This window comes from Cupressus sempervirens, chromosome 7, assembly GCF_028749045.1.
Source record: "Cupressus sempervirens isolate cs-2001-9-10 chromosome 7, ASM2874904v1, whole genome shotgun sequence".
Taxonomy (NCBI): Eukaryota; Viridiplantae; Streptophyta; class Pinopsida; order Cupressales; family Cupressaceae; genus Cupressus; species Cupressus sempervirens.
In genome coordinates this window covers 122890989-122903609 of record NC_143124.1, presented here as the reverse complement: position 1 = coordinate 122903609, position 12621 = coordinate 122890989, and the positions used below count along the sequence as shown (strand labels likewise).

Sequence of the window (12621 nt, the reverse complement as noted above, 5' to 3'; positions counted from 1 at the left end):
CAATCAAAATTCGAACTCCAATTTCAATTTCACTATCAAAAATTTCCTTTTTCACCAAAAACCCAAGATTCTCCAAAATGACTAAATCTAACCTAAGTTACCGAATTCGCACCCTGGAGCTCGGGTCCGGGTCCGGATTCATTCGGGTCCGGATCCGAGCCCGGGTCCGCGACCGGTCCGGGCAGGGTCCGCATTTTGGCCTGCGGGCCCTCCCGGGTCCGTGCTCCCGCAAGCCAAAATGCGGACCCTGCCCGGACCGGTCGCGGACCCGGGCGGACCCGCGGCAGGTGGGGCCAAAAAGTGGCCCAAAAAAGCAATAAAATAATATTTTTTTCATTATTTTTTTTGCCAAACCCTAAAGTAAAGCCTATTAGATGCATTTCATTCATCTAATCTCTCATTTGCTTTGTCATTTTGCTCTCTCATTTTGGTGTGGCCATTTTGCAAGTTTGAAGAGAAGGTTGTAGAGATTATTTGTGGAGTTTCAAATCCTTCAAATAATCAGTGTTGAGTGTTCCAGGTATGCATTTGATCCTTCCTTTTGCTTCTTTCATAGTTTGTTTTTAGTTTTTTAAATTTTTTATATTTATTGTTCTAAATTTTTATCAAGTTTTGTATAAGTTTTGAAATATTTTTTTAAATTTGTTTTTATAGATTGCAAGAATCCAAGAATGAGTAGTCAGGGTTCAGTGGGTGGGGTGGGATCCCAAAGATTTAAAATTGATAAAGGCTCTCCTTTGTGGAAGTATACAACAAGAATTGAGCAATGTGCTGGTGGGGGAGGGTATATATGGAAATGCAATTTTTGCCAAAACCAATATAGAAGCTCCTATATCCGGGTTAAACATCATTTGATAGGTCCACCAGGTCAAGGGATTTCCATGTGTGAGGGGCCCCCAGAGGGAGGTAAAAAAGGGTTGTCAGCTCCTCAAATAGCAGGCATGTTAAAAGAACAAGAAGAGGCTGATAGGTTAGTGTCAAAGGTAAAAAAAGATAAGTCAAAGCAAATACCACCAACACCACCCTCTCAAACAATTAGTAAACCACATCCCTTCCTACCTACCCCATCTATGGATGAAGATGAAATAGAAACACCCGCATCCCGCAAGAGAGGCCCATTAGATACGGCATTTGAAAATGACAAGAGAGAAATTGCTGACATAAAGGTTGGGCGTTGCCTCATTACAAATGGTGTTTCATTCAATCTAGTGAGATCCCCTTATTGGAGAGAGATGGTGAAAGCAATAAATGATGCACCTCATGGTTACCAATCCCGTGGATATGAAAAGTTGAGAACCACCATATTGCATAAGGAGAGAAACAATGTAGAAAACCTCCTCAAACCAATAAGAGATTCTTGGATCCAAACGGGGGTGAGCATTGTCTCTGATGGATGGAAAGATTGCAAAAACCGTCCTTTAATAAATGTGATTGCTGTTTGCCCCAAGGGGGCAATGTTTTTGAAGGCGGTTGATTGTGAAGGGCAAGTAAAGGATGCAAATTTTATTGCCCAACTTCTCATTGAATCCATAGAGTCCGTGGGAGTTGACAATGTTGTCCAAGTAATAACGGACAATGCTAAAGTTTGTAAGGCTGCAGGTGCTTTGGTAGAAGCACGATATGAGCATATCTTTTGGACACCATGCACTGTCCACACCTTGAACTTGGTGATGAAAACAATGGGCAGCCAAATTGAATGGATGAAAAATGTGTATGAGGAGGGTGAGCAGATCCAAATGTTTGTGACAAACCACCATGTCACAAGCAATTTTCAGAACTTTCTCCCGCTTGGAATTATTGAAAGTAAATTTTAAACTTTATTTAGCTTCATTTATCATATTAATTTTTGTGTCATACTTTACAAAATTTAATACATATTTTTAAATTTTTGTGTTATCAACTTATCATATTAACTTACAATTTGAATTAACATGGTAATAGGTTGCTGAAACAAGGTTTGCTTCACACACAATCGTCCTTAGACGACATGTGAGGGTGAAAGAGGCATTGGGTCAAATGGTTATTAGCAACAAATGGGGTGGATGGAAGTAAGCTGATACAGAAAAGGCCAAAACTGTAAAGGATTTGATCTTGAGTGATAATTTTTGGAATAGGGTGGAATATGCATTAGAACTCACCGAGCCCATCATGTCTATGCTTCGGTATGCCGACACGGATGAGCCTTGTTTGGGAAACATATATGATGCCATGGACTCTATGCTAGAAAGAATGAAATCAGTAAGTTTAAATTTTTATACAATACTTTATCCTTGTTTATTGAGAGATTTTGATTTTTTATTTTAATTAAGTTATTAACACTACATCAAGATAACTTACATGTACATCATTTGACATCCCAGGTCATTCAGAGGAGAGAGCAGGATCCTGATACCTTATACACTAAGGTGGAGAAAATTGTTCTACATCGTTGGAACAAGATGACTACACCTTTGCACCTCTTGGCATATGCACTTTCTCCTAGATATTATAGCAGTGAGATACTTGCGATTCCTGGTAGAGTGGCACCATATAGAGATCCTGAAGTTGCTGCTGGGTATAAGAGGGCACTTAACAGGCTCTTTAGTGATCCTGATGTGGCATCAAATTTTAGGAGAGAGTTTGTTGATTTTGTCTCAAGCAAAAATGCAGAGCCTGATGCAATCAATGACCAAAGTAAATTGGATGCCATTGGATGGTGGTACTTACATGGGGAAAGTTACCTGTACCTCCAACCTCTTGCCATTAAGATCTTGTCACAAGTATGTATTTAAGTTATTTTTCCTTTTCTTATGGCTACTTAGCTTGTCGAATTAGCACTCTTAAATTCCTATTGTATTTTAAAATTACTTAGCTAATTTTTTAAAATTTGTTGGTTGTCTCTCTAGGTTGCAAGCTCTTCTGCTGCTGAGCGGAATTGGAGTACATACTCCTTTATCCACTCAGTGAAGCGTAACCGGTTGGGTTCAAAGAAAGCAGAGGACTTGGTATTTATTCACAACAACTGGCGCCTCTTATCACACAAGGATCCAGGATATAAGAAGGGACCAGAGAAGTTGTGGGATGTACTACCTGAGACTTCTAACTTGGATATGACTGTCCAAGATATATCTAGAATTGCCTTGCTAGATGTTGAGGAGGACGAGGAGGAGGATGTGGCTGCATGCTGTCGAACCATTCCCAATGTTGTGCCGATCGAGTTGGCACAGAGGCGACCAAACAGCCATCCACGACACCGTTTTTGGAGCTCGGCCAGATCGGCTCGGCCAGAACGGCTCGCCCAGCATGGCTCGGCCAGAACGGCTCGGCCAGCATGGCTCGGCCAGAACGGCTCGCCCAGATCGGCTCGGCCAGCATGGCTCGGCCAGAACGGCTCGCCCAGATTGGCTCGCCCAGATCGGCTCGCCCAGAACGGCTCGCCCAGATCGGCTCGGCCAGCATGGCTCGGCCAAAACGGCTCGCCCAGATCGGCTCGGCCAGAATGGCTCGCCCAGATCGGCTCGGCCAGCATGGCTCGCCCAGCCTTGGTGAGAGTACTTGGAACCGTCAAGAACAAAGCCCAATCATACATGCAAACTCTGCTACTGCGCAAACATAGGTTGCAATTATAGAGAAATTGCAAGGCCGTCACAATGGCCCGAGGCCAATGCTCCGACTACTAAGTCAATTTTCTCTTGCAATCGCCATGCCGCCGTTCACAAAGAGATCTCCCCATTCACTTGTGACGAAGCACAATCCAAGTGCTAGACGCGAGCTCGCCCTTGGAAGGCCGCGTTCCAAGACATCCCGATGACACATTGGAACGACAACCGCTGTCGAACCATTCCCAATGTTGTGCCGATCGAGTTGGCACAGAGGCGACCAAACAGCCATCCACGACACCGTTTTTGGAGCTCGGCCAGATCGGCTCGGCCAGAACGGCTCGCCCAGATCGGCTCGGCCAGCATGGCTCGGCCAGAACGGCTCACCCAGATCGGCTCGGCCAGAACGGCTCGGCCAGCATGGCTCGGCCACAACGGCTCGCCCAGATCGGTTCCAATGATGTGGAAAATGTCAATGATATAGATGAGGATGAAGCCATTGATCCCTCATATTTTGATGACCCATTTGACCCTTGAAGGGCATTTGCATCTTTGATAAACTATGTTTAAACATTTGTCATTGACTCATTGAGTCATTTATGATTTATCACTATGTTTCACAGTTTCAAACTTTATTAAGTCATAATTTATTATCTATCAATCTGATGAAGTGGTCTATGTTTTGAAATTCCATTTTGCATTTTAGTAATTCAATGTATGATTTTATTTACAACGTTAGCATAGATTAATGAGTGAGTATTTAATGTTTATCTTTGACATTTGGCATTGATCAATAATCAAGTAACATTGATATATTCATACTATGGAATGACTTAGTTTTACTTTTACAACTATATGAGTTTATATTTTTTTTGCATATATATATATATATATATATACACACACACACACTAACGAACCCACCCACGAACCCAAATGGGGAAAAAAAAATTGCCCGAACCCACGAACCGAACCCCGAACCCGAACCCGTCCCCGAACCCGAATCGGCAACTTAGAATCTAACAAATTCATTTTGAAAATGCTCAAGCTTATACAATTATTTCAAATTTTCAAAAATCCATCTATGTCCAAGAATTTCCAATTTTATCCTGTCAGGTATTCGTTTTAACCATCGAAAAAATGTTGTTTTTGAATTTTGTTTTGCCTAAAGACAAAATTACATGTTCCAAAAAAATCAAGTTTTGCACCGGGTGAAAAATAACCAAATCCCTTTCTAGCCCAAAGGCGTCCAAGGTATAAAAAAATAGTCAATTTAAAAAGCTTTGGACAACCCCAAATTTGCTCTAAGGCAACCAAAAAAATTTCCAACACCACAAAAATTGCCAAGGCCTACCCAAAAAAGGGAGTCCCCAAAAAATTTGGGGCGATGGTGTGAAAACCTCACAACAATACTCATCACAGCATAAACTCTATTGCCACTATGATCATCCCCATCATCATCCTCATGCTATTGTGATGACTCATCCCCAACCACACCAGTATAGACACACATACCACGATTCATTGCCATTTTGGCCTCAACGCACAAGTATGACCTTTAGAAAAAGACCCCTTGCAACAATAGCAAAATTGTCTCCTCCTTAGATCCTCTCTAGAAGTATCATCAGACTTCCCCACTAATTTTCCCTTGTCCTCAACTGCTAGTGGGGACTCCTCATCATTGAGTGGATGAACAAAAGATTTCAATGCAACCTTGATTCAAGGAAATGATTCCAAGTCCCGTACATGTTAGAAAGTAAAGTCCACCAAGATAACTAAGAGAGGATCGGAGGGTTGGGTGAATCAATTATGCAAACTACGTGGGGGTGGGTGTGTGAATCAGTTATGCAATTAAAACAACTCTCAATATCCTTACTAATTCCAAAGCATGTAAACAATAGATGCAACAACCACAAAAAGATAACCATACACAACAACACCAAATTTGTTAACTAGGGAAACCCCTTATTAGAGGGAAAACTCCGGTGGGGATTGTACCCACAAAATATTGCATTAATATATAAGTTCCCTGTAAGAGGATGGACCATGTTAGGAGTCAATGAAATACAATCAGTATATATCAGTCCCTATTAGGAGACTTTCAATTCCTGTTTGGAGATTCCAACCCTATTAGGAGTTCAAGAAGGCAGAAGGACCCACTGTTCAAACAGCTTCAGGGCAAGACCACTAAACTCACTATCCAACTGGCCTTATATAATGTCCCCTCTATTCCTTAATGAGATTTTAAAATAATAAGTTAATTGAACAATTAAATAAATAATAAGATATAATTATAACTTTATTATTATAAATTTAATTTATATATTTGATAAATGATATATCAAATATTATCTGATATTAGATAATATATAAATTCAACATTTATATATATGATGCATATGAATAATACATATATTAATGAGGTAAGAAACATATATAATGAATAAATAACACCTTATTCATAGGATAGCTAATAATATCAATCAAAATACAGAAGAAGACTCTTCGTAGTCCATGGGAAGAAGAGTAGTTGTAATCTAGAGACATAAAAGATCGAGTTAACCCTCCAAACTAAGTAAATATGAAGAACGAGAAATGTGATCAGAAATTTGATTATTTTCCAACGGAAAAGATAACAAATAAGATGGATAACATGCTACTGTAATGTCCCCTTTTTAGCATTCATAGCATGATGTTGTCGTTAGCCTATTTCCCCACAGTCTCGTAGGCTAACAAGGACATTAAAGGGGCTTAGAGGCCATTTGGCCTAGATAGTTTCAGTTGCAGGTCTTCCTGAGGGGTTTTGAGGCAACTTTGGGCATACTTACTATTTATAGTAAGTCATCTTGGGCATGGGTGGACATCCAGTGGCAACGGTATGTCGATGGTAATTGTTTAAAATCGGCAAGAAGACTTGTTTATCATTGATAAGATTTGTTTTGCATTGATAAAGCTATTTTATAAAGTTAAATTTCAATATTTAACTTTATTAATGCATAGACTATAGTTTGTGGGAAATATTTAAATTAAAAGAGTCCCCTTTATTTTATAACACATTGGAGACATAAGTTACATAAAGGGAGTTATGTTTTATCCCACATTGAGAAAATGAAGGATGGAGCTCTTGTGAGAACACTATAAAAGAAATGGAAGAGCTTCTTTTAAGCATGGTTGGAAATATCAAAGAAATTGGAGAATTTTCTGGAGGTTATGTCTCAATAGTTTGAAGAACGAAATCCCTTCAAGCTGAAAATCTTGACGCCATTGAAAGATATGGTCTTGAGATTCAACAGGGTAGCAATCCGAAAAAGCAGTCCGAAAAAGTGGAACCGAAAAAGCAGGCGGAAAAAGCGGAATCGAAAAAGCAAGCGGAAAAAAGCGGAATCGAAAAAGCAAGCGGAAAAAGCGGAACCGTAAAAGTAGGCCGAAAAAGCAGTTCAAAAAAAGCAAAGCAGAAGGGGCAGCATAGAAGGAAATTATTACAGCCATCTACAACCAAGTTCTTTTGTTAGTATTGTTTTTTAGGGTGTTATAAGCTTTCAGCTGTAAGTGTGCATTATACCAACATTATCATTTGTAATCCATGTAAATGCCAAAGTCTTGGCCATATTTCATCAGCATTGTAATTTTCATTGCAATTAAGAAGATAATAGTTGCTGGTGTCATTTAAGCAATTTAATATCATTATTTATCAGCTAGTTAGTTTGCATACCAACTATTTGTAAAAATGCCAGTTGGCTGTAGGTGTTCATTTCTCATGCTTAGATCATATATACGCACTGAATATTGTCAAAATTAGTAGCACACTCATGTTAGGTCATTGTGTAGTCCATTGTAGTCTTCTAGCACAAGATTCTCATTGATGCAAATTGAAGAAAAAGTCATTTGAAGCTAGCTGAAATACTATATCAGTCATACGTCCCTTGCATGTGAATTGTTTGATGAAATTCCTTGAGCTTTCATCAACATTTTTGAGAGCAGATTTGAGGTGGCTTATTACAGTGGTATTAGAGCTTGCTTGCAAAGTGTTTGCCGAAATGTCAAACAACTGAAGTATAAAGATTTTTGGTGTTTGAAGAAGTTATAACCTATTGGGGTTATTACAGTGGTATCAGAGCTATAAGTCCTGCCATCCTGTGATGGTCTTATATGGAATTTGGAATAGCCAAATAGAGAGAAAAATGTTTGACAAAATGAATGCCGGTCCAAATCAGGGAAAGAAAAGATTCTTACAATTATTAGACACCTTAGCACAGGGACAGCAATCAGCAGAGCAAAGAGCACAGGAACAGAGTCAGAGATTTGAGCTTATGATGCAGATGATGGCTTGTCAAATGGGGTTGAATGCTAATGTGGGTGGAGAAAATAATCAGAATGGTAATAACTAGAGTGGGAATAAACAAGATGGGACACATAATGGAGGCGAACAAGTTGGGAACAATTTCGATCATGCACCCCAGCAAACTAGGACAGTGAATTCGAGGCCCATGGTTCCCACATTTCCTCCTAGAACTCCAGAGCAGCCCGTACCAAAGCCCCAGATCACTAATATACAGGACCAGCTGAGGAGAGATTGGGAAGCCGGAGGTCCAGATTTTATTGCTGCAATTACCTTTAGGGAGTATATAGATGTGCGGATGAAGCATATGCCATGTGGACATGACAGGAACCAGAGCTATGAGCTACGGAAGAAAGTAGGGAAACTTTAGTTACCATATTATGATGGCTCGGGGAAGTCTACAGTAAGAGCTTGGGTTCAAAAGCTTGACACATACTTTCAAATGAACCCTATGCCTGAGGAAGAAGCTATTAAGTATGCAGCAATTCACCTAGATGGGTTAGCACACGAGTGGTGGCATCATGGTATGGTCACTATGGGTCATGCACACATCACCTCATATGTGGAGTTTAAGGAGAGACTGATTGAACGTTTTGATAGGCCTAAGGATCGTACCTTCCCTATGACAGGCAGAAACTTGTATGAGGAGTTTAATAGACATGCTGGTTCGATACAGGGAGACATTAGCACATCTTCAGGTAATGGTTTATCTGCATCATCTTCACAGGTAGAAGGGGTTACAGATGTGCAGATTGAGCCAGTTGCATCAGAAGGTGATATCACAAGCACACCGGTTTGCGTGATTGACACTAATAGTGATTACAGCACAATTGGACTGGATGAAGTTACAGCAGTTGAGGATACTATCATGTTTGACGATAGTACAGTTGATCATAAAGTGAGCATTCAGAACTTTGCAGAAAGTGAGTATCAAGCACAGTTGGATGCTTCTTCACATGTTGATGATGATATGAGTACATCTAGCATTCACACTCCGGATTCAAAGATCATAGACAAGTGTGTGAAGTCAGTTGGTATTGTTCACATTACTCAGGTGAGAAGTTTACTTGAATTGCCAGCTGGTTTTTGTTCATGGATTAGATGTTGGGATCCTTATCTTAGTACTTGGGATCGTTTTGACCAGAGATATCTATGATTCCTTGGTAGTAGTATCTATTGCACCATCATGGACTTGATTAGTAGTTTGCCAGGTCTAGTTCTCATCCATGCCAGCAACTTGTTTGATGCTGGAATTAGTTTTTACACACCTGTGTTGGGCATTGTTCATATATCCAGTCGACCATTCTTGTTGGAATGGGTTGATGATCTCTCAGATATGACAAAGTTTACAGAAGAGTCCCAGGATCTGAGTATTACAGATGATAGCTATTACGAGGTTACTCCTTTGGAAAATGTACCAGGGATAGAGTGTAGGAGTTCGACCAGTCGGCACAATCATGTGTCTAGTCAGCTGAGAGTTGGCGAGCGAGACATTTCTATCGCTTGCAGGCATTTCGATGTTGCTCGTCAGTTGTTAGCAGTTTATGGATGGGGTTCTCCTACTAGTGATGAGCAGGGAGGCAATTATCTTTCCTTGACAGACATCCACTCTTTATGGGAGGCTATTCGAATTCTGAGACAGAATTATATGCAGTTGGTAGCCGACAGAGATTATCTTATGGAGTGGGGGAGTACAGCATACGAAGCATTATTGGCCAAGGAAGATGAGGTGAGTGAGCTTACTCAGCAGCTCGAGGTGACTTCTGAGATTCTTGAGAGTACACAGTTAGCTTTTGAGGAGTCAGAGTTTCATTTGGCTAAGGTGACCATGGAGTTAGAGCGACTGCAGTCTTTACCAGATTCTGTACAGTCACAAGTTGTGATGTCTGGTGATCCGCGGATGTCCATGGTCGAGGTTGATAGAGGTAGTGGAGATGAGGATATATCTGTCCACGACACTACTATTGGCATATTTGGTCCATTTCCACTGGAGGCAGGTTCAACTGAGTTGGGCGTTGCAGCTGAGCATTGTGATATGTTTGACTTGGAGGGCACAGAGACTAGTGATGTTGTTGTTGATTCTGCACTCTTGGCTATATCATCCTCTGACTTAGTTGATGATCAGTCACAGTTGGTCATATCACGTCTACAGGATGAGTCTTTGACTGAGATTGGTTCTTTTTAACGACATTATACTAAAGGATATTTTCATCGGTTTGCTTTTGATCCATGTGTTGAGGAGTTGATGGCAGACAAGTTTGGACTAGGCTCTCATTTTTGCTATCTACCATGTAATGACTATTCACCATCAGCAGTGCATGGGTGTTATGGTTATGAGAAAGTGGTCGGTAATCTGCAGAGTTGTGTTAACTGCAGCAGATGTACAATGTGTGGATTCTCTGTATTTGGTGCAGTTTCATGTGGGAGTGGTCACTATTGTAGCAGAGTTGGAGTGTGCATTTCACATAACACGGTGGGTTGTGTGGATGGTGTTTATTATGTTGACAGTTTGGGTGATCTACTCTACTTGGGGTCTAATATTTTGAGAGTTTGTGCCTCGTGGGTTCCTGACTGTGGCAGTAGTGGATTTGGAGTTCAGTTGCACTCTGATTCACGATTCATTTATGGATTCCTCTTGGTTAATTTTCACAGGTTGTTGCCGGAGCCTATGTTGACTGACAACAATATAGTTCATGACTACATTTGGGATCCAGGAGGATTGATTGGGTTGTTGTTCGGCCATTGCTTGGGAACAAGCAATTTTGGGAAGGGCAGATTGTAATGTCCCCTTTTTAGCATTCATAGCATGATGTTGTCGTTAGCCTATTTCCCCACGGTCTCATAGGCTAACCAAGACATTAAAGGGGCTTAGAGGCCATTTGGCCTAGATAGTTTCAGTTGCAGGTCTTTCTGAGGGGTTTTGAGGCAACTTTGGGCATATTTACTATTTATAGTAAGTCATCTTGGGCATGGGTGGACATCCAGTAGCAGTGGTATGTCGATGGTAATTGTTTGAAATCGGCAAGAAGACTTGTTTATCATTGATAAGATTTGTTTTGCATTGATAAAGCTATTTTATAAAGTTAAATTTAAATATTTAACTTTATTAATGCATAAACTATAGTTTGTGGAAAATATTTAAATTTAAAAAGTTCCCTTTATTTTATAACACATTGGAGACATAAGTTACATAAAGGGAGTTATGTTTTATCCCACATTGAGAAAACGAAGGATGGAGCTCTTGTGAGAACACTATAAAAGAAGTGGAAGAGCTTATTTTAAGCATGGTTGGAAATATCAAAGAAATTGGAGAATTTTCTGGAGGTTATGTCTCAATAGTTTGAAAGACGAAATCCCTTCAAGCTGAAAATCTTGACGCCATTGAAAGATATGGTCTTGAGATTCAACAGGGTAGCAATCTGAAAAAGCAGAAACGAAAAAGCAGTCCGAAAAAGCGAAACCGAAAAAGCAGGCGGAAAAAGCGGAATCGAAAAAGCAAGCGGAAAAAGCGGAATCGAAAAAGCAAGCGGAAAAAGCGGAACCGTAAAAGCAGGCCGAAAAAGCAGTTCGAAAAAAGCAAAGCAGAAGGGGCAGCAAAGAAGGAAATTATTACAGCCATCGACAACCAGGTTCTTTTGTTAGTATTGTTTTTTAGGGTGTTATAAGCTTTCAGCTGTAAGTGTGCATTATACCAACATTATCATTTGTAATCCATGTAAATGCCAAAGTCTTGGCCATATTTCATCAGCATTGTAATTTTCATTGCAATTAAGAAGATAATAGTTGCTGGTGTCATTTAAGCAATTTAATATCATTATTTATCAGCTAGTTAGTTTGCATACCAACTATTTGTAAAAATGCCAGTTGGCTGTAGGTGTTCATTTCTCATGCTTAGATCATATATATGCATTGAATATTGTCAAAATTAGTAGCACACTCATGTTAGGTCATTGTGTAGTCCATTGTAGTCTTCTAGCACAAGATTCTCATTGATGCAAATTGAAGAAAAAGTCATTTGAAGCTAGCTGAAATACTATATCAGTCATACGTCTCTTGCATGTGAATTGTTTGATGAAATTCCTTGAGCTTTCATCAACATTTTTGAGAGCAGATTTGAGGTGGTTTATTACAGTGGTATTAGAGCTTGCTTGCAAAGTGTTTGATGAAATGTCAAACAACTGAAGTATAAAGATTTTTGGTGTTTGAAGAAGTTATAACCTATTGAGGTTATTACAGCTACTCTATTGAGCTCGTTGGGGTGCACAAGATTATAATGAATGAAGCCATGGTTCAGAGAAATATTCTTAACTCGATACAAGACCAATTAAAGGAGAAGCGTTGATTTCATTACCAAATATAACAGTAATAAGACACTCTTCTCTGCACTAATCGAGGATAATAGACTACTGGTAGTATTGACTCTAATAGGGGTATGAAAATAATGTATTATAGTTACTAGATCACTATGAACATTGACTCAATATTCTTCCTATTCGTCATGAACGCTGACTAGTATTCAATACGTTCATGAGTATATCGCAGAAGAGTTAGGGAAGTGTGAATGAACCAAGCCACAAAGATACATGATTTCCATAACAAATCAAGTCATCATGAAGGGTGTGAGTTACGTATGAAGAGGTGTAAACATGATAAGGCATGCCTCTTAGAAGAAGTGTCCTTATGGACATATATATAGAGATAGGA

The 12621-nt window shown here is 39.9% G+C and overlaps 2 protein-coding genes across 2 annotated transcripts in view; one reads left to right on the top strand and one right to left on the bottom strand.

The window, feature by feature from the left end:
• The window catches only part of LOC149545810 (DUF538 family protein (Protein of unknown function, DUF538)), a 124527-nt gene that overhangs the window by 23845 nt on the left and 88061 nt on the right, over positions 1-12621 (bottom strand). The gene's annotated exons all lie outside the window — the stretch shown is intronic.
• LOC149545811 (uncharacterized) overlaps positions 2008-12621 on the top strand; it is a 22433-nt gene continuing 11819 nt past the window's right edge. Inside the window, exons 1-3 of the mRNA XM_089793839.1 lie at positions 2008-2238; positions 2361-2759; positions 2886-3208. Of these exons, the coding sequence (XP_089649965.1) occupies positions 2149-2238; positions 2361-2759; positions 2886-3208 (812 nt within the window). The 5' untranslated portion in view covers positions 2008-2148. The remainder of the gene's footprint in view (positions 2239-2360; positions 2760-2885; positions 3209-12621) is intronic.